Below are 22,835 nucleotides of genomic sequence, written 5' to 3' on the forward strand. Positions count from 1 at the left end.
AAATGAATGAACGAATGAATGAATGGATGAATGAATGGATGAATGAATGAATGCATGCATGAATGAATGAATGAATGAATGGATGAATGAATGAATGAATGGATGGATGAATGAATGCATGAATGAATGAATGAATGGATGGGTGAATGAATGAATGAATGAATGAATGAATGAATGAATGAATGAATGAATGAATGAATAAATGGATGAATGGATTAATGAATTAATGTTTGGCCTTACACTGTCCTATGTGTTGCTGGAGGTTCCAGTCCAGTGTCCGGTAGGGACCTGCTAACTATTCTCTGGTTGTGTGTGGTTGTATGTGGTAATGTGTAAATATGTGTGCTTATAATGTGTGTTTTTATGTGTTCTAGTCCAGTGTCCAGTGGGTACCTACTACTCCCTGGAGTACGCAGAGTGTGAGAGTTGCTGGCTGGGTTCCTACCAGGACCAGGAGGGTCAGATGGAGTGTAAGACCTGTCCCGATGGATCCTCCACAGCCTACCTCCACGCACGCAACCAGGACGAGTGCAAAGGTAAAACACTGGCCCCTGGACAAGGTTAAAACACATGGACAAGGTCCTCAGGTGGACACTCATACATTGGTAATACTGTACACAGGGCCATGTGAACTGACCAGGAAAACTCCTGGTCCCAGTAACTACCTGGATCTGACCAGGAAAACTCCCTGTCCCAGTAACTAGTTGGACCTGACCAGGAAAACTCCCTGTCCCAGTAACTAGTTGGACCTGACCAGGAAAACTCCTGGTCCCAGTAACTAGTTGGATCTGACAAGGAAAACTCCTGGTCCTAAAATACTGTATCGTCAACTCTATTCCTCATGAATGTAATACCACCAGGTGGTGTTACTCCTAAATAATATTGAATGTTATAAACTCAATGAACTCATTATTAGTATATGTTATATTGTATGTGTTTCCATGGGTGTGTTTCAGAGCAGTGCAAGCCTGGAGGTTACTCTGTGAACGGGCTGGAGACGTGCGAGTCGTGCCCGCTGGGGTACTACCAGCCTGGGTTGGGATCCAGAGAGTGTCTGGTCTGTCCGGATGAGACTTCCACCGTCACCAGCGGGGCAAGGGAGATGGCTGAGTGTGGAGGTGAGCGGGAGGGAGGGGGGATGGAGGGAGGGGGAAGGAAGGAAGGAGTGATGTAGGGAGGGAGGAGAGAGAGAGAGAGGGAGGGAGGGGGAAGGAGGGAAGGAGTGATGTAGGGAGGGAGGAGAGAGAGGGAGAGAGGGAGGGAAGGAGTGATGTAGGGAGGGAGGAGAGAGAGAGAGAGGGAGGGAGGGGGAAGGAGGGAAGGAGTGATGTAGGGAGGGAGGAGAGAGAGGGAGAGAGGGAGGGAAGGAGTGATGTAGGGAGGGAGGAGAGAGAGAGAGAGGGAGGGCGGGGGAAGGAGGGAAGGAGTGATGTAGGGAGGGAGGAGAGAGAGGGAGGGAGGGGGAAGGAGGGAAGGATTGATGTAGAGGGAGGAGAGAGAGAGAGAGAGAGAGAGTCACAGTCTGAACTCACCGCTGACCCTGTGAAGAGGGGAGGGGAAAACACAGACATGACTGCATTTACATTCAGACTGAACTCACCAACCTAACATAAAAATATGATTACTGTGCTCACTTCTATACTTTCATTAGTGACACTAGCCCTCCCTCCCTCCCTCCAGTTCCATGTTTGGCAGGTCATTTCTCTCGCACAGGGCTGGTCCCCTGCTACCCCTGTCCCAGAGACTACTACCAGCCAGACCACGGCCGCTCCTATTGCCTCTCCTGCCCATTCTACGGCACCACAACAATCACCGGGGCCACCGCCATACAGCACTGCTCCAGTGAGTTACCGTTACACTACACTGTCTCAAATCCCACAATATTCCCCATATAGTGCACAAAATCACACACTATTCTCTATGTAGTGCACAAAATCACACACTATTCTCTATGTAGTGCACTAAATCACACACTATTCTCTATGTAGTGCACTAAATCACACACTATTCTCTATGTAGTGGACAAAATCACACTCTATTCCCTATGTAGTGCACATAATCACACACTATTCCCTATGTAGTGCACTAAATCACACACTATTCTCTATGTAGTGCACTAAATCACACACTATTCTCTATGTAGTGGACAAAATCACACTCTATTCCCTATGTAGTGCACATAATCACACACTATTCCCTATGTAGTGCACTAAATCACACACTATTCTCTATGTAGTGCACTAAATCACACACTATTCTCTATGTAGTGCACTAAATCACACCCTGTTCCTTATATATGCAGCCAAATCATTTCCAATAAAGTTTGAACTGAACTATAGTAACACCTTATTTCCCTATAGTATTCCCCCATAGGACTACTGACACATGGCTTTGGTCAAAATGACACTAGATGGGTACCAGTGTATAATTTAAGACCATAGACATACATCATTGTTTGAGACTGAGCCACTGAATGGAAAAGGGTTTGCAAAAAGGATCAGGAAAGAATGGAAATGATTTCGTCATGTGACTACTGAATGGAAATAACCTAGGAATTAAAAGCCTTAAGGGTGCGAACAAACGGTGGCTGGTAGACGTGGCCAACCAGACTAAATGAGCTTTGTTAGTGTCTGCCAGTTTGGTGGCGAGTGGAAACTCTCTCTCTCCTTTCTTCTCTGATTCTCTCTTTCTTTTTTTCTCTGTCTCTCTTTCTTTTCTCTTTCTCTCTCTCTCTCTCTCTCTCTCTCTCTCTTTCTTTCTTTCTTTTTTTTCTCTATCTCTCTCTCTCTCTCTCTCTCTCTCTCTCTCTCTCTCCTTCCTTCCTTCCTTCCTTCCTTCCTTCCTTCCTTCCTTCCTTCCTTCCTTCCTTCCTTCCTTCCTTCCTTCCTTCCTTCCTTCCTTCCTTCCTTCCTTCCTCCCTTCCTTTTCTCTCTTCGTCACTCCTTCCCTCCCTCCCCCTCTTCTCTCTCCCCCTCTCACTCCCTCTCCCCCATCTCTCCCTCTCTCCCTCCATCTCTCCATCAGGTTTTGGCTCTAGTTTCCTGCCTAAGGAGGAGAGTGTGACATCAGCTCCAGAGGTGGTGGTTTCACAGGGCTATCAGGCTAGTAGCCAGGTGAGACTGACTGACCCATGTCCTCAAGAGACTCCTTAAGGGGTTTACAGCAGACAGGTTGACTTGACTGCACTATAGTTATGAGTTATGATCTGACCTGAGTTTCAAATACTTGAAATACGTTCTGTGCCTGTTTGGCTGCGTTTACACAGGCAGCCCAATTTGGATCTTTTGCCCAATTATTGGCAAGAGATCTGATCAGATTGGTCAAAATGCAGTGGCAGCCTTTGAGCTTGCCTTAATAAACCAATCGAAAGGACCCAAAACTGAAAACCCCACCCACCTGTTGCACTCTAGGCAGACTCAAGCAAATGCTCAAAGTATTTAATATGTTTTTTCAAGTATTTGAACCCAGGCCTGGTCATGGTTATTGAATATGGAGTGTAAGAATACATTTCTCTCCTAGTCCTGAAATTCTCACACTCCATGTTCATAAACATAACTCCTAACCACATTACTGTTCCTCTCCCCAGGTCTTCCATGAGTGTTTCTTGAACCCGTGTCAGAACAGGGGGACGTGTGAGGAGGTGGGGGCGGGTTACATCTGCACCTGTCTACCTGGTTTTACAGGTAAACTATACCCATGAATGCATTCTTCATCTATTCAAACTTCTAGTCATGTGTACGCTTTCGGTCAAAACAATGTTCATCAGAGCAACGAAAAGTTAGGACCAAATGTTAGTTGTCTCGCCATAAGGCTGTGAAAATGTATTTCTACCTGCAGGGGCAAAGTGTGAGAGTGACATAGATGAGTGTGACTCGGCACCGTGTCAGAATGGGGGTCTGTGTAAGGACGGCACGGGAGACTTCCTCTGCCAGTGCAGACCAGGCTTTGTAGGTATGGGGACATCATGAATGTCTGGTACCCAGTTTCCACTCCCGTCCACTTCATTCCTTTTCATTTTCTTGTCTCTCCTAGACATTTAGTAGCCTGGATACCAGTCTGTTTTCTGTAGAAACCTCAGTCCTATCAGTCCTCGCCAAACATGACTACGACATAGGACTTGGCTACAGCAGAAGCAGACTGTGACCTAGGGCATTTAGTGCTGGTCATCTGCAACCGACCTGATGACGGACTGTCGTTTCTCTGTCCCAGGTTCTCTGTGTGAGGCGGAGGTGAACGAGTGTAGCTCCTCCCCCTGTTTGAACGAAGGAGTGTGTGTGGACGAGGTCAACCAGTACACCTGCAGCTGTGCTGATGGCTTCACAGGTGGGGTCCCTCTACCTCTTTACCAGGCCCCTTGGGCACTTCAGTTAGCTTTATTCATAACGAGCAAAGGCCACATTTCATGCAACTACCGCAAAGGCAAAACCAGGAAAACCACATTTTTTTGCAACGTCAATGAAAAGCCAGCTACAGTTTATGCAGCAAACATTCAATGCCGACAATGCAATTAATTGGGATCTCCTGTATTCATGCAAAAGGCGTTATGATCAACAACATGATCTTCTTCTAGGTTCTCATTGTGAGCTGGAGATAGACGAGTGTCTGTCCAGCCCGTGTCTGAACGGGGGTGTGTGTGACGACCTGGAGGGGGGGTACTCCTGCACCTGCCTCCCAGGCTACTCTGGGGACCGCTGTGAGGTCAACGTGGACGAGTGTAACAGCGCCCCCTGTCAGAACGGAGGGACATGTCGGGATGCCGTCAACAACTTCAGGTAATAAAAACCCTTTGCGGAAAGAGGCCTTCACCCCTTAATGGGACTTCCTGGTTAAATAAAGGTTATATCAAAAATATAATAAAATATGACTGACTGCTGTCAACCAAGTTGCCATATCTTACTTCACCTACCAACATACTCATCTGCATGTTGATGTGTTTCATGGATAAACAAATATTTAAATCTAGACAATTTGTTGAGCTTTTAGTAGTGAAAGATAGTGAAGGCTAGCGTGCAAGAAACAGCATCTGGAATTGTTTTAATCAAATATGACACATTAGGATGAAATTGGTTAAACATTGCGTTGAATGTGCATAATGTATTGCACGGGTATATATGACGTACTGGTCTCTCTCTGTGTCCAGGTGCCAGTGTGTGGAGGGCTACCGGGGCAGGCTGTGTCAGGTAGATGTGGATGAGTGTCAGGCTAACCCCTGTATCAACGGGGCCACATGTGTGGACGGACTGGGCTCCTACACCTGCCGCTGCCCTCCTGGGTTCAACGGAACCAGGTGTGAGACAGGTATAGATGCCATGGAGAGAGAGAGAGAGAGAGAGAGAGAGAGAGAGAGAGAGAGAGAGAGAGAGAGAGAGAGAGAGAGAGAGAGAGAGAGAGAGAGAGAGAGAGATGTGGAGGAGTTTGTGTTTTTACCACAGTCTCAGAGAGGAACATTTATGGAAGTAAAACGTTGGCTGCGTCAGAAATGGCACCCTATTCTTTAGTCTTCATAGTGTACTATGTAGGGAACAGGGTGCCATTTTGGAGGTACACTTCCTGAAACCCCTATTTAGTTTCACACAGAGCTATCATAATGAGAGCTTTCCTGTTTTCAGAAAGGAGAACGGTAAATTCTCCAGGTCACTTCACTACTGCACTCATCGGAGCCATTGGAGCCAGTAGTCTGAATGTCTAATTGAATGAAATTGCCTTCTAAAAGGTAGATTTCACAGTCTAATGGATTGGTCCGGTCCCTTTTCTGGATCAATATCAATTTGATGTGAATCAGCAACTGCTCCATTACTTCCAAATCCATTTTCGTAGTCAACCATTTCTGGCCTCTAAATATTTCTCTCCTTCTAACCTCAATGACTCAGAAACTGCTCCATTTATTTACTTAGAAAACCTTTCTCTTAATAATCTTCATTTCCGGCCTTAACATTTTCACTCCTTCAGAGATGTCAACATCCTTCAACCTGGACTTCGAGGTGTCAGGTATCCATGGTTACGTGATGATGGACGGCATGATGCCGGCACTGACGGAGATCACGTGTACTTTCTGGATGAGGTCTTCGGACACCACCAACTACGGCACGCCCATATCCTACGCCGTGGAGGGAAGTGACAACGCCTTCCTGCTCATAGACTACAACGGGTCAGTGCTGCCACAGACACACACACACACCCACACAGACACACACACAACGTTCCCTTTCCCGTAAATGTTAAGGTTGTCATAAGACACTACCCACAGCTATACTATTCTTGGGGTCCTCACAAAACACAATACAAAACAGTATTATTTTCTGTCTCTCTCCTTTTCTCTGCTGCCTCCCCCTGCCTCCGTCTCTCGCTCCCTCCCTCTTCCCCAGGTGGGTCCTGTACGTCAACGGTAAGGAGCGCATCACAGACTGCCCGGCGGTCAACACGGGTCAGTGGCACCACATCGGCGTGTCATGGCGGAGCTGGGACGGGGACTGGAGGGTCTATATCAATGGCAACCCCTCGGACGGAGGGAAAGGCCTGTCAGTGGGCACCACCATCCCAGGTGTAGTGCTATCCTCAGCCTGCTCATAGCTATTACCTTAGTGTCATAGTCTCATGACGTACTGTATTCATAGTTGCATGCATATATTGTAGTTTCCTACATCCCAGGTGTGGCGCTATCCTCAGCCTGCTCAAAATAAAGTAGCAGTTTATTGTCAATCTATATATCATCACAGCACCGCAGCTGACCATCCCAGGTGTAGTGCTATTTTCAGTAGTGCCTTAGCCTGATCTTGTATCTGCTTATTGTGTCCTTATGTCCTAGTAGCCTGCTTATAGTTTCTAAGTGGGGCCCAGTTTAGCATATCAAAAAGTAGAATGATGCTATTTTGCAGGTCTTAATGAAATAATAGCAGTGAGGTCGGGTTTTAAGGCACATTTCACAGAACCCGAAGAAACCAAGAGAGGTGGTTAACCTTTGACCCTTGACCTCTACCCTCCAGGTGGAGGGGCGTTGGTGCTGGGCCAGGACCAGGACCAGAGGGGCGAGGGCTTCAACCCCGTGGAGTCCTTCGTAGGGTCCCTCAGCCAGCTCCACATCTGGGACCGGGTTCTCGACCCACAGCAAGTAAATCCCACTGACGCACAAATCCAACTGTGTTAGCTACTGCTCTACAACCTGAACTACAGACTCGCATAATAGAACTGTAGCTAGTATATCACTATCTAAACATAACGACCAGCTTAGTTACTAAGTCTGTTTCTGCTTTAGAACAACTTGTTTTTCATTGTCACACAAAATAGTAGTCTCAAGCAGAAGACTGTTGTCCAGGCTACATGACTAACTACAGTACATAAACCAGCATCTCTGGGTGGCAAAAGTTTGAAATGTCTGTGTAACATATATAAAAACGTGTGTTGCATAAAATGACCTCCATATTTCTCTGGGTCCATAGATCAAAATACTAGCCAACACCTGCCCGGGGAACAACATCAGAGGCAACGTCCTGGCGTGGCCTGACTTCCTCAATGGAGTGGTGGGGAGAGTCAAGACTAATCCCAACTGCATATTCTGTGCTGGTGAGGGACAGATCTAAGATCAGCTTACTCTGGCAAAGTCCTAACCTTAACCATTAGGGTGATAAACGCATGCCTAGAGGAAACGTTAACCCTCTCCGTTCTCCTCCTCAATTACATTTGTTTGTGTGTCAGACTGCCCCCTGCTAGAGAATGCTGTGCCTCACCTGCGTGCGTCCAGTCCAGCTGTCAGCCCCGGCTCTCAGACGCAGCTGTTCTGTGATCCCGGCTTCTACCTGGTGGGGGAGCCGCTGCTTCAGTGTCAGAACAAGGGAGAGTGGAGTCACGCCCTGCCCCGCTGTGAACGTGAGGGACCATTGGTTACACATACACAGACCCTAACACTATATTCACACATACATGCATCCATGTACCTCGACACACACACGCGCATGCGTGCGTACACGCACTCACGCAGACAAGCACACACACACATACACACACACAGACAGAAGCATTAGAAAGCAGAGTTTGCATTTGAGTCAGCTAAATACATCAGCATGACCTCAGTAATAGAGGATAACCATCAGAAAGCATTCACACAACAAAACCATTGAGCCTGTCTGCCTATCTGGCTATTTCAATGGCAAAGTGGGCAAACTCAGACATGAAATGCCAAACAACAAACGGTGAGCTATCATATTCATGTATAAAATACCTAATAATGAAAGAAAAACATTGTCATTTTGAATTCTATGAAGTTAGTGTAAAAGAGGTGGACGAATTATTGTGGTCCGTCAATAATGAGAAACCACCTGGTATTGACAAATTAGAAGGAAAGCTACTGAGGATGGTAGCAGACTATATTGCCACTCCTGTTTGTCATATCTTTAATCTGATCCTCGGCAAAATTGTTTGTCCTCTGACCTGGAAGGAAGCTAAAGTCATTCCTCTACCCAAGAGTGGTAAAGCACCCTTTATTGGTTCTAACAGCCGACCAATCAGCTTGCTGCCGGCTCTTAGCAAACTGTTGGGAAAAAATGGTGTTTGACCAGATACATAGCTTTCTCTCTGTGAACAATTTAACACCAGACTTTCAGCATTCTTATAGAGAAGGGCACTCAACATGTACTGCACTGACACAAATAACTGATGATTGGCTAAAATAAATGGATCATAAGAAGATTGTGAGAGCTGTATTGTTAGACTGTAGTGTAGCCTTTGATGTTATTGACCATAATCTGTTAGTGGAATAAATGTATATGTTGTTGCTTTACATATTTCTCAAACTAAGAGCATTGTATTTGGTACAAATCATTCACTAAGTTTGAGACTTCAGCTGAATCTGGTAATGAATGGTGTGTCTGTTGAGCAAGTAGAGGGAAATAATATTCTTGGCGTCTCCTTAGACAGTAAATTATCATGGCCAAGGCATATTGATTCAATTATTGTAAAGATGGGGAGAGGTCTGTTTGCGATAAAGAGATGATCAGCATTCTTTACCCCATAATCGACCAAACAAGTCCTGCAGGCTCTAGTTTGATCTATTCTTGACTACCGCCTGGTGATATAGTAAAGTGTTACAAAGAAAGACCTAGAAAATCTGCAGCTGGCTCAGAACAGCACATCTATCCCTTCAATGTACACAGATGGCTAATGTCAACCGTGTACATGTCGGTCTCTCTTAGCTCAAAGTAGAAGAGCGATTGACTGCATAAATCGTTTTTTTTTTTTTGTGATAAATATTAACGTGTTTAAAATTCCAAATTGTCTGTATTATCAACTTACATATCGCTCTGACAGACATACTTACCCCACCAGACATGCCACCGGGGGTCTCTTCACAGTCCCCAGATCCAGAACAAATTCAAGAAAGCGTACAGTATAATATAGAGCCATGGTTGCATTGAACTCCCTTCCATTTCATATAGCGCAAGTGAACAGCAAACCTTGTTTAAAAAAAATAAAAAATGAAGCAACACCTCATGGCGCAAGTACACATGTATGTGTAACTGATAGATGCACACACAAACACATTATTATTCTTTAGTTCTATTGTTTATGTTTTTATTTGTGTTCATTTGTGTGTCTTTAGTTGTAGTTGTTTTTATTTGATATATATGTGTCTGTAATGTCTATGTTAATGTTTTAAATGTATGTAAACTGTAATGTCTTTTTGTCTGTAATGTCTTTTTCGTTATATGTCGGACCCCAGGAAGACTAGCTGTCGCCATTGGCGTCGGCTAATGGGGATCCTAATAAAAATCATAAAATCATAACCTGTGTACTGTCTATCTATAGGAGTGACATATGGGTTAATGCCTACCATCTTCATTATCGTAACAATCGTAGTAACATAGCCATTGAACACATTCACAAAACCTAACCTGTGTATATTTACCTGTTTACCTGAATAGGAGTGACGTGTGGTCCCCCTCGGCCCCTGGAGCATGGTCTATTCCAGGGTTCCGACTACCACGCAGGCAGCACTGTGGTGTACCAGTGTAACCCTGGCTTTTACCTGCTGGGGGACGCCAAGGTTCTCTGTACCAACAGTGGGAAGTGGGGAGGAAACCCACCAGCCTGCCTGGGTAAGACTGACACTCAGACACTGGATGAATATATGTTATGAACTGTCTCAATTCGTTAGCCTCAATTTGTCGGAGCATGGACTCCACAAGGTGTCGAAAGAGTTCAACAGGGATGCTGACCCATGTTGACTCCAATGCTTCCCACAGTTGTGTCAAGATGACTGGCTGTCTTTTCGGTGGTGGACCATTCTTGATACACACGGGAAACTGTTGAGTGTGAAAAACCCAGCAGCGTTACAGTTCTTGACGAACTCAAAATGGTGCGCATGGCACCTACTACCATACCCCGTTCATAGGCACTAAAATGTTTTGTCTTGTCCATTCACCCTCCATGTCTCAGTTGTCTCAAGGTTTAAAAATGATTCTTTAACCTGTGTTCGCCCCTTCATCTACACTGGTTGAAGTGGATATAACAAGTGACCTCTATAAGGGTTCATAGCTTTCACCTGGATTCACCTGGTCAGTGTACACTACCGTTCAAAAGTTTGGGGTCCCTTAGAAATGTCCTTGTTTTTGAAAGAAAAACACATTTTTTTGTCCATTAAAATAACATCAAATTGATCAGAAATACAGTGTAGTCATTGTTAATGTTGTAAATGACTATTGTAGCTGGAAACAGCAGATTTTTAATGGAATATCTACATAGGCGTAGAGAGGCCCATTATTAGCATCCATCACTCCTGTGTTCCAATGGCACGTTGTGTTAGGTAATCCAAGTTTATCATTTTAAAAGGCTAATTGATCATTAGAAAACCCTTTTGCAATTATGTTAGCACAGCTGAAAACTGTTGTACTGATTAAAGAAGCAATAAAACTGGCCTTATTTAGACTAGTTGAGTATCTGGAGCATCAGCATTTGTGGGTTCGATTACAGGCTCAAAATGGCTAGAAACAAAGAACTTTCTTCTGAAACTCGTCAGTCTATTCTTGTTCTGAGAAATGAATGCTATTCCATGCGAGAAATTGCCAAGAAACTGAAGATCTCGTACAACTCTGTGTACTACTCCCTTCACAGAACAGCGCAAACGGGCTCTAACCAGAATAGAATGAGGAGTGGGAGGCCCCGGTGCACAACTAAGCAAGAGAACAAGTACGTTAGAGTGTCTAGTTTGAGAAACAGTCACCTCACAAGTCCTCAACTGGCAGCTTCATTTAATAGTACCCGCAAAACACCAGTCTCAACGTCAACAGTGAAGAGGCGACTCCAGGATGCTGGCCTTCTAGGCAGAGTTGAAAAGAAAAAGCCATATCTCAGACTGGCCAATAAAAATAAAAGATTAAGATGGGCAAAAGAACACAGACACTGGACAGAGGAACTCTGCCTAGAAGGGCAGCATCCCTGAAGAGCCTCTTCACTGTTGACGTTGAGACTGGTGTTTTGCGGGTAGTATTTAATGAAGCTGGCAGTTGAGGACTTATGAGGCGTCTGTTTCTCCAACTAGGCGCTCTAATGAACTTGTAGATATTCTTTTTTTTAATCTGCCATTTCCAGCTACAATAGTCATTAACAATGTCTACACTGTATTTCTGATTCTTTAAAAAACAAGGACATTTCTAAGTGACCCCAAACTTTTTAATGGTAGTGTGTATGTCATGGAAAGATGTTCCTAATGTTTTGTCTAACTACCGTATTTAGTGTATGTTAATAAATACATGTTTTCAAACAGTGCAGTGTGTAATGACGATGTGTGTTCATACAGATGTGGATGAGTGTGCTTTGGGCTCAGACTGCGATGAACACGCCAGCTGTCACAACACAGATGGCTCTTATACCTGCACCTGTATCTACCCCTACACCGGAGACGGGAAGAACTGCACAGGTAACACACACACAAAGACACACACACGTACTGTAGCATACTGTAGGCCCGGACCATACCACCCCGGTCAGGTCCTGTGGTCAGGAAACTCTCAAAGCCTCAGCAATGACACTCTTCTTAGTTATATCACAAGCTTCAAAACCCCTTATCAATGTATAGCAATGCCTCTCATGCCTTATCATCAAACAACTAGAGTTTACCAAAATGTTTGAATTCATGAATATCTTTTGGCGCTTCAAGGTGCAGTATGTAGCTACAGTACCAAACCTTTGTAGTTTTTTTTCTCTGTATTTATGTTATCAATCTAGAGCCAGTAAAGTGTGAGAACCCGGGGGCACCAGAGTTCGGTTACCGGGACGGCAGTAACTTCTTGATGGGAAGTGAGGTTGTGTTCAGCTGCGAGGAAGGTTACGAACTGATTGGCTCATCGCATGTCCAATGCCTGGAGACAGGAAGCTGGAATGATATTTTCCCATATTGTAGAGGTACAGGAAACATCAACATACAGTACCAGTCAAAAGTTTGGACACACCTACTCATTCAAGGGTTTTTCTGTATTTTTACTATTTTCTACATTGTATAATAATAGTGAAGACATCAAAACTATGAAATAACATATATGGAATCATGTAGTAACCAAAAAAGTGTTAAACAAATCAAAATATGTTATATTTTAGATTCTTCAAAGTAGCCACCCTTTGCCTTGATGACAGCTTTGCACACTCTTGGCATTCTCTCAACCAGCTTCACCTGGAATGATTTTTCAACAGTCTTAAAGGAGTTCCCACATATGCTGAGCACTTGTTGGCTGTTTTTCCTTCTCATCGCAAACCATCTCAATTGGGTTGAGGTCGGGTGATTGTGGAGGCCAGGTCATCTGATGCAGCACTCCATCACTCTACTTATTGGTCAAATAGCCCTTACACAGTCTGGAGGTGTGTTGGGTCATTGTCCTGTTGAAAAACAAATGATAGTCCCACTAAGCGCAAACCAAATGTGTTGGCGTATCGCTGAAGAATGTTGTGGTAGCCATACTGGTTAAGTGTGCCTTGAATTCAAAATAAATCACAGACAGTGTTACCAGCAAAACACACCCACACCATCACAGCTCCTCCTCCATGCTTCATGTAGGAACCACACTTGTGGTGATCACCCATTCACCTACTCTGCATCTCTTTTTGGTTGAAACCAAAAATCTCAAATTTGGACTCATCAGACCAAAGGACAGATTTCAAGGGTCTAATGTCCATTGCGTGTGTTTCTTGGCCCAAGCAAGTCTCTTCTTCTTATTGGTGTCCTTTAGTAGTGGTTTCTTAGCAGCAATTCGACCATGAAGGCATGATTCATGCAGTCTCCACTGAACAGTTGATGCTGAGATGTGTCTGTTACTTGAACTCTGTGCAGCATTTATTTGGGCTGAAATTTCTGAGGCTGGTAACTCTAATAAACTTATCTGCTGCAGCAGAGGTAACTCTGGGTCTTCCTTTGCTGTGGCGGTCCTCGTGAGGGCCAGTTTCATAATAGTGCTTGATGGTTTTTGCGACTGCACTTGAAGAAACTTTCAAAGTTATGACATTTTTCTGACTGACTGTTGTAATGATGGACTATTTTTTCTCTTTGGTTTGCTCTTTGAGCTGTTCTTGCCATAATATGGACTTGATAGGGTTATCTTCTGTACCAACCCTACCTTGTCTCAGTACAACTGATTGGCTCAAATGCATTAGGAAGGAAAGACATTTCACAAATTAACTTAACAAGGCACACCTGTTAATTGAAATGCATTCCAGGTGACTACCTCATGTAGCTGGTTGAGAGAGTGCCAAGAGTGTGCAAAGCTGTCATCAAGGCAAAGGGTGGCTACTTTGAAGAATCTAAAATCTAAAATATATTTTACATTGTTTAACACTTTTTTGGTCACTACATATATGTGTTATTTCATAGTTTTGATGTCTTCACTATTATTGTACAATGTAGAAAATAGTAAAAAATAAAGATAAACCCTTGAATGAGTAGATGTGTCCAAACTTTTGACTGGTACTGTGTGTTACTGTGTATGTAATGTAATACATAGCATAATATACAGTGCATTCGGAAAGGATTCAGACCCCTTGACTTTTTCAACATTTTGTTACGGTACAGCCTTATTCTAAAATGGATGAAATTGGGGTTTTTCCTCATCAATCTACACACAATATCACACAATGACAAAGCAAAAACTGTTTTTATACATTTTTGCTGATTTATAAAAAGAAATTATCTGAAATATCACATTTACATAAGTATTCAGACCCTTTACTCAGTACAATGTTGAAGCACCTTTGGCAGCGATTACAGCTTTGAGTCTTCTTGGGTATGACGCTACAAGCTTGGCACACCTGTATTTGGGGAGTTTCTCCCATTCTTCTCTGCAGATCCTCTCAAGCTCTGTCAAGTTAGATGGGGAGCATTGCTGCACCGTTATTTTCAGGTCTCTCCAGAGATGTTCGATCGGGTTCAAGTCCGGGTTCTGGCTGGGCCACTCAAGGACATTCAGAGACTTGTCCCGAAGCCAATCCTGTGTTGTCTTGGCTGTCTGCTTAGGGTCGTGGTCCTATTGGAAGGTGAACGTTCATCCCAGTCTGAGGTCCTGAGCGTTCTGGATCAAGACTTTTCTGTACTTTGCTCTGTTCATCTTTCTCTCGATCTTGACTTGTCTTCTAGTCCCTGCAGCTGAAAAACATCCCCACAGCATGATGCTGCCACCACCATTCTTCACTGTAGGGATGGTGCCAGGTTTCCTCCAGACGTGACGCTTGGCATTCAGGCTGAAGAGTTCAATCTTGGTTTCATCAGACCAGATAATCTTGTTTGTCATGGTCTGAGAGTCATTTAGGTGCCTTTTTGGCAAACTCCAAGCGGGCTGTCATGTGCCTTTTACTGAGGAGTGGCTTCCGTCTGGCCACTCTAACATAAAGGCCTGATTGGTGGAGTGCTGCAGAGATAGTTATCCTTCTGGAAGGTTCTCCCATCTCCACAGAGGAACTTTGGAGCTCTGTCAGAGTGACCATCGGGTTCTTGGTCACCTCATGGCTTGGTTTTTGCTTTGACATGCACTGTCAACTGTGGGACCTTATATAGGCAGGTGTGTGCCTTTCCAAATCATGTCCAATCAATTTAATTTACCACAGGTTGACTCCAATCAAGTTGTAGAAACACCTCAAGGATGAGCAATGGAAACAGGATGCACCTGAGCTCAATTTTGAGACTCATAGCAAAGGGTCTGAATATTTATGTAAATAAGGTATTTCAGTCTTTTTATTTTCTACATTTGCTAAACTTAAAAAAAATATATATATTTTTGCTTTGTCATTATGGGGTATTGTGTGTAGATTGATGAGGAAAAATAACAATTTAATCCATTTTAGAATGAGTCTGTAACTTAACAAAATGTGGAAAAAGTCAAGGGGTCTGAATACTTTCCGAATGCACTGTGTGGCCTGATAATATATGACATGATAATATATGACATGATAATATTTGGCATGATAATATATGACATGATAATATATGACATGATAATATATGGCATGATAATATATGACATGATAATATATGACATGATAATATATGACATGATAATATATGGCATGATAATATATGACATGATAATATATGACATGATAATATATGGCCTGATAATATATGACATGATAATATATGACATGATAATATATGACATGATTATATATGGTATGATAATATATGGCATGATAATATATGGCATGATAATATATGGCATGATAATATATGGCATGATAATATATGATATGATAATATATGGCATGATAATATATGGCATGCCTTACTCAAGGTTTCTGCTTGAGTTTCTATATCATCTCATTATGTTTTATTCTGTCCAATTGTATGAAATTATGTTTTGTCATTTAGCAGACGCTCTTATCCAGAGCGACTTACAGGAGCAGTTAGGGTTAAGTGCCTTGCTCAAGAGCACATCGACAGATTGTTCACCTGGGATTCTAACTAGCGACCTTTCGGTTACTGGCCCAACGCTCTTAACCGCTAGGCTACGTGCCACTGACATAACATACAAAAATAATCCTCTATTCACGTAATGATTTTTATTGATACTATCAGTAGAGATCCAGCATTATGTACAGTATGTTAATGTATCCAGAAATACCCAGTTTCATGACAGTCCGTTTACATTTGAGTAATCTAACACTACCCTCATATCCAGAGGGTACTGCCACTGCATTCAATGAGGTACTTAGTCAACAACATTATAAATAACACAATTATCCTGATTATGCCCATCGATCCTTTGTTACTCTCAGATCTTCCTCTGGACTGGGCCACTGGATCTAACCCTAACCCACACTGTTTCTGGGCCTAACCCTAACCCACACTGTTTCTGGGCCTAACCCTAACTCACACTGGCTCTGGGCCACATAGTCTTATGAAAGCCAGGGAAACCAGATCGGTATAGGACAAGTCTGGTCTGGCCTGCCTGGTCACACCACATAGGCACTGGGTACCATGGATATTATACAGAGAACCAGGATTTCAGTACCTGGATGTTATACTGTACCTGTGTGTCCTCTGATTCCAACAGGTGGGAAATATGACATACTGTATATAAGTTGTTTGTCAAAAAGTAATCAACCGTTTCTTAGACCCCATTGAAATATGAGGATACTGGCAGGTGAACTGAAGTTTTGGTTCAAAGTTTCATAACATAATAGGACATTATACTATAGAACATCATAACATGATGAAACATTATTTACCTAAGAACTTTCATAAAAGCAGTTTATTTTTGTAAATTGACCATTACTAGAACTGATCAGCCCCCACGTTCTTGTCTTGTTCCCCAGCCCTCTCATGTGGACGGCCCTCTGTCCCAGAGAACGCTGTGATGATGGGGACCAACTTCACGTTTGGAAGCAAGGTGACTTTCAGGTACCACCGTCAGCCATTTACAACAAGTGTCATACTGACAAAGGAGACCATTTAGATGTAACAACAATATGAATGTGCTGTTGCATTGAGATAATGCTGCATTCATATATTCTGTTCTCTATTTTCCCTTTCCCATTAAGATACTGTATGTGTTACTTACTGTAAAGATATCAACAACCAAATGCATTTCCATGAGCATTAGGCTGATCGATAGTTGCTGAAATAACCTCTATTGACATTGCCATGTCTCCCGTATTCTCCCATTATGAATGTATTTATATCCCTCTGGTCCACTTCAGCTGTGTTAAGGGGTTCGTCCCAGGTGACCCCTATGAGATGCGGTGTCAGGCCAGTCTGAAGTGGAGCAGAGCGCCCCCTGCCTGTCAACGAGTCACCTGTGGGGACCCTCCACACGTAGACAATTCAGATGTCACCCTCAAAGGGAAAACTTACCTGTCCACAGTGCTCTACACCTGTGCAGAGGGATACAGGTAAGGATGAAGTCTGTCCTGGGTTATCATTTCTGGTCTTATATCCACATGGCGTCTCCGAGTGGGAGGGCTGATCTAGGATCAGGTCTCCATCTGTCCACATAATCGTATTCATCATAATATAAAAGGTGAAACTGATCCTAGATCAGCAGCTCCTGGTATTATGGGTCTTATAAAGGTTCATGAAGGTGTCATAAAAAGATAAGATCCTTATCCATTGAAAATAATAAGACATTCTATAGATAAGTTCCTCCCTCGACGTAGTGAGTTTGAAAGTGGTAGCTAGATAGAAAGCAACTGACTACTGTTGCTGCGCATACTGCTTGAAAGTGTTGTGAGTGTTACAGATTGTGTGTGTGTGTATGAGTATAGATATATTGTATCACTGCACCTGTACATAGCCCATCGATAATTTAGCCCAAACAACTACCTCTTCCCCTACTTTGCTCCTTTGCACCCCTTTATCTCTATTTCTACTTTGCACTTTCTTCTACTACAAATCTACCATTCCAGTGTTTTCCTTGCTATATTGTATTTACTTTGCCACCATGGACTTTTTTTGCCTTTACCTCCCTTATCTCACCTCATTTGCTCACATTGTACATAGACTTATTTTTCTACTGTATTATTGACTGTATATTTGTTTTACTCCATGTGTAACTCTGTGTTGTTGTATGTTGTCGAACTGCTTTGCTTCATCTTGGCCAGGTCGCAATTGTAAATGAGAACTTGTTTTCAACTTGCCTACCTGGTTAAATAAAGGTGAAATAAAAATAAATAAATAAATGTGTTAAGACTGCAGGGCTCTGAGGAGGTGGTGTGTGAGGCGTCAGGAGAGTGGAGCAGCCCCGCCCCTTCGTGTGCCAGCATCCAATGTGGAGACCCTCCTGCCCTCCGAGACGCCGCGACCATCGGGAACGACCACGCCCTGGGCAACAAGGTGCACTACGTCTGCAAAGAAGGGTAAATAATGTACAGTCAACCATATTTCATTAGGATACAAGTTAGTATGTTAACTTAATTGAGGCCTTGTATTCCAGGCATTTGGGCTTCTCAAGTGTTGTAAGACATGGCTGAACAAGACTGCCTTAGTGTTAGCATTAGAGTGATCACCATTAAAGTCACACTTCAAGTCATCTCGTCCACCAGCTGGCTCTCTCCCTGTTGAACCGTCTGGTTTCACAGCGCCTCAGAGCGGGACTTGACTGGAAGTCTATGGCAGGAGCGGACGAAACAACCGCTGATTTTAATTGGCTGATCTCTCAGGCTATTAGCATAACCCTCGCTCGTACATTTTGGACTTCAAAGCGTGAGCAGGGCACGTAATCTAAGGAAGTGAGTTTAACCATACCCTTTTCAAGTCCCACTTTGTTGCACAGTGTTACCAGGCTCTATGCGCCAGCAATTCGAGCCAAGGGTGAGTTACAGTTCAAGTAGTTGTTACAGTATGTAGTTGTACAAGTAGTAATGCTATACGATTTTGTATCTTTACTTTTAATTATATTGTTGGATTTATTAGTTCCTGTCCTGATCCACATTTGATTGTCTCTGTGTCTCCACAGATACACTCTGATTGGACCAGAGACCAGAGAGTGCCTGTCAACTGGCCAATGGAGTTCTACCTCCGCTCAGTGTGTCCCCCGATCCTGTGGCCCTCCCCCTTCCATAGACCACGCCATTGCCCATGCCGGCCACCAGCTCTTTGGCGACATGGCCAACTACTTCTGCACAGACGGCTACACTGCTGGCAACAATTCTAAGGTTATTCATCTCTTTTATTGCCCTTCATATGTTTTGATCTCGTTCATTTTGTTGTTAAAAGAAAATGAGGTGTGTTGCGATTCTAAATGCAGTTAAATAAAGTTTGATTTGATTTGATTTAATTTCAAGGTGGTCTGCAACGCCCAGGGAGAGTGGGCGCCCACCGAAGGCCAGGAGGCCCCTCACTGCATCGCCAATTTCTGCCAGCGCCCGACTGACCTGCCCCACGCCATCTTGGACTCCGTCAATAAACCCAAGTATGCCAGCAACACAGAGGTCAGCTACAAATGTGAAGAGGGCTTTGTCCTCAACACAACCGCCACGCTGAAATGCATGATTGGAGGGGAATGGATGCCCTCGCCGTACGATGTGGGTTGCGTGCCAGTGCGGTGCTCCAAACCGTCTGGCATCGAGAGGGGGTATGTGAGTGGAACCAACTATAGTTTTGGAGCAGTGGTGGCGTACAGTTGTGATAAGGGTTTCCTGATCCGAGGGGAGAAGAGGAGGACATGTAAGGCCAATGGAGAGTGGGGAGGGGTCCTACCTGTCTGTCAGCCTGTCTCTTGCCCCTTCCCCCCGCCACTCAAAAATGGATTCATCCAGGTACGTTGTTCCTCCTCTCAAATTCATGTCAAGGTTCAATCTAGCAAGGTGTGGAGAAACATTAACTGTAATCATTACAAACAAAAACATTAAACATTTTGGAAGTCTGTTAATTGAGTAAAAACAACAAAAAGTTCAATTTCAGAGTTTCCGCTTTGTCTCCACTCGTTCCTGTGCTTGGTCATCTAATTCGATCATAGAGAAAGATCCTTCTAATTTTTTCTGGCAAGAGATCTTGCGTAATCTCAGTCTAAACACAGTGTCCTCTCTGTACAATAAAACATCTTCTTCTGTTTCACCCTACAGAACAAAGGCCGTTTCTTCTTCAACAGCAAGGTGACATACGCATGCAACGCCGGCTACCGGCTGACGGGCCGTCCGGTGCGACTATGCCAGGCCAACCGCCAGTGGTCTAACGGCGACTTGCCCGCCTGCCACCTCCTGACCTGCGACCCCCCGCCCAGCATCCTGCACGGCCAATACCAAGGTTCTGTCTTTGAGGTGGGCCGCAAGGTCAAATACATCTGCGACGAGGGCTATGAGATCTCTGGCGACGCCGTGTGGACGTGTCTGAAGTACGGCAAGTGGGACAAATTGAGGCGTCCGCACTGCTCCCCGGTCCAGTGTCCAGAGCCGCCCCTAGAGGAGAACCACCTGGTTCTACGTAGTCTAGACTCTGACTCCGGGACTGTGGAACTGTCCTGCGAGGATGGGTATGTTCTCCACGGTGCCCGGACCCTCCACTGCACCCCCGCCCAGGAGTGGAATGACACCTTCCCCGTCTGCAAGCAGGTGTTCTGCGCCCCGCCGCCCGAGGTGGCCTTCGGCGACCCATCGTCAGCACCGTTGTCGGCCCCGTCCTATTTCAGCTCGGTGGTGAGCTACACCTGCATGGACGGGTTTACTCTGAGGAAGGAGGGGTCTGTGACCTGCCAGGCGGATGGACACTGGAGCAGCCCTGTCCCAGAGTGTATACCAGTAGAGTGTCCCCAACCTGTAGAGATAGCTAACGGTATAGTGGACGTTCAGGGACTGATGTATCTCAGCACGGCCCTCTACAGCTGTAAACCTGGTTATACTTTAGTAGGCAACGCTACAGTACTCTGTGGTGAAAGTGGGTTATGGATTGGAGGCGTGCCTTCTTGTCGACCAATCGAGTGCTCCGTCCCCAAAGAGATACCCAATGGGAAGGTGGCGTATACCAAACTGCAGTTCAGCCACGCTGTCACTTACTCCTGTCGCCGTGGTTACCGTCTCCAAGGCCCCGAGACATTGAAGTGTCTGGCGAACGGGCAGTGGGATCAAGAAACACCTGTGTGTGTCCAGATCTACTGCGCCCCGCCCAACCCCATAGACAACGGCTTCGTGGAGGGACTCGACCATAAATTCGGCGTCACCATCTTCTACAGCTGTTTCCCCGGCTTCCAATTGGTTGGCCAGAACCACCTAACCTGCGAGGAGTTCGATTGGTCTAGTTCTGTCCCAGTCTGTGTTCCCTCCGACTGCGGCCTGCCCCCTCATATCGACTTCGGCGACTATTTGAGACTCTTGGATCCGAACGCAGAGCTAGCCGGCAGGGACACAGCTATAACCTCCAAGCCTATAGGTGGCGCTACAGTTGCATTTTCACTCATGGATATGCGATTCCTGCATGGGACTGTGATAGTGTACCGCTGCCACAAGGGCTACGAACTTACAGCCCCTATGGCCTTGATGTGCCTGGAGGATGGTGGATGGAATGGGACGGCTCCGATGTGTGTCCCTGCAGAGTGTGAGGAGCCGCCAAGCCCGGACCACGGCTCTGTGAACATCACAGACACAACCCTGGGCAGCCTGGTGAAGTACAGCTGTGAGCAGGGCTACGAGTTAGAGGGGGAGTCAGTCAGACAGTGTGTGGCGGGCCGACAGTGGAGCGATGTACCGCCTGTCTGCCGACCTATAAGCTGCGATGACCCGGGCAACATTGATAACGGCTCGAACCACGTGGATTCCTTCCTGTATCTGGGGGTGTTGCACTACGAGTGTAATTCCGGGTTCAACCTGAAGGGCGGCGACACCAGGACCTGTCAGGCAGACGCTAGGTGGGATGGTGAGAAGCCGTGGTGTGAGCCTATCTCATGTGGCTCTCCAGTCGTCCCTAGTGATGTCACTGTGAAGGGGAAGGAATATACGTTTAGCAAACAGGTTGAGCTGAGCTGTAGGGCTGGATTGCTCCTACAAGGCCCCTCTGTTAGTGTGTGTCAGGCCGATGGTACATGGAGTCAAGGGTCACCTGAATGCCGCCCAGCAAACTGTGGCAGACCAACATCCATCCAAAATGGTCAAGTCTTGGGCTCGGACTTTGGCTACGGTCATGAGGTGTGGTACAAGTGCGAGGAGGGGTACAGCCTCAGCGGCGGCAACCCCAAACGGTTGTGTCGCGGAGATGGACTCTGGGGGGAAGGCCCTACCCCTCGCTGTGACATCATTACCTGTGACCCGCCGCAGGACATCAGCCACGGGTTCCTCAACGGCTCCAGCTTCAACTTCGATGATGTCGTAGAGTACGTGTGTTTCGACGGGTACGAGGTCATCGGAGACCCCGTCCTCCGCTGTTCTGCCCAGGGCCACTGGGTTGGGACGGTACCAGAGTGCCTCCCATGCCTCTGCACCCCTCCAATGTTAAGATACGGGGTGGTGCTGGGGCGCAACCACGCCTGCGGCGACCGGGTCTCCTTCCACTGTGATGAGGGCTACAAGATCCTGGGACCATCAGCGGCAACGTGTGAGAAGGGCGGGTTGTGGAGCCCAGGCGTTCCTGTGTGTGGCCGGGGGAGGTGCGTGGCCGCTCCGCCTACAATACCGCACGCTGTCCAGCAGGGCGGCGGCGCCGGTGCAGCTGACACAGTCACCTACAGGTGCAGACCAGGTTACCAAATGAAAGGGTCCTACCCCCATGTTACCTGTGGTAGGGAGGGCAGGTGGGGGGAGGTGAGGATCAGCTGTGAGCCCGTCTCTTGTGGAGCTCCAACTCCTGTACGTCATGCTCAGGTGGTGGGAGAGATATTCACTTTTGGGAGCCAGATACAGTACAGGTGAATATGAACTTCTGTATCTTATTTGTCCAATCTTTG

General features: G+C 45.5%; 1 protein-coding gene across 3 annotated transcripts in view; it reads left to right on the top strand.

Moving 5' to 3' along the window:
• Positions 1–22,835, top strand: part of LOC106608858 (sushi, von Willebrand factor type A, EGF and pentraxin domain-containing protein 1-like) — a 132,132-nt gene that overhangs the window by 91,483 nt on the left and 17,814 nt on the right. For all 3 annotated transcript variants that reach the window (XM_014207038.2, XM_014207037.2, XM_014207040.2), the window contains 23 exons: positions 375–536; positions 957–1,118; positions 1,681–1,842; positions 3,025–3,113; positions 3,587–3,683; positions 3,838–3,951; positions 4,210–4,323; positions 4,571–4,772; positions 5,141–5,298; positions 5,950–6,148; positions 6,366–6,541; positions 6,984–7,108; positions 7,437–7,560; positions 7,693–7,863; positions 9,915–10,088; positions 11,789–11,908; positions 12,217–12,393; positions 16,783–16,867; positions 17,167–17,358; positions 18,154–18,321; positions 18,921–19,119; positions 19,249–19,722; positions 20,029–22,796. In XM_014207038.2, the coding sequence (XP_014062513.2) occupies positions 375–536; positions 957–1,118; positions 1,681–1,842; positions 3,025–3,113; positions 3,587–3,683; positions 3,838–3,951; positions 4,210–4,323; positions 4,571–4,772; positions 5,141–5,298; positions 5,950–6,148; positions 6,366–6,541; positions 6,984–7,108; positions 7,437–7,560; positions 7,693–7,863; positions 9,915–10,088; positions 11,789–11,908; positions 12,217–12,393; positions 16,783–16,867; positions 17,167–17,358; positions 18,154–18,321; positions 18,921–19,119; positions 19,249–19,722; positions 20,029–22,796 (6,412 nt within the window). The remainder of the gene's footprint in view (positions 1–374; positions 537–956; positions 1,119–1,680; positions 1,843–3,024; positions 3,114–3,586; positions 3,684–3,837; positions 3,952–4,209; positions 4,324–4,570; positions 4,773–5,140; positions 5,299–5,949; positions 6,149–6,365; positions 6,542–6,983; positions 7,109–7,436; positions 7,561–7,692; positions 7,864–9,914; positions 10,089–11,788; positions 11,909–12,216; positions 12,394–16,782; positions 16,868–17,166; positions 17,359–18,153; positions 18,322–18,920; positions 19,120–19,248; positions 19,723–20,028; positions 22,797–22,835) is intronic.

Source organism: Salmo salar, chromosome ssa07, assembly GCF_905237065.1.
Source record: "Salmo salar chromosome ssa07, Ssal_v3.1, whole genome shotgun sequence".
In the NCBI taxonomy this organism is placed as follows: Eukaryota; Metazoa; Chordata; class Actinopteri; order Salmoniformes; family Salmonidae; genus Salmo; species Salmo salar.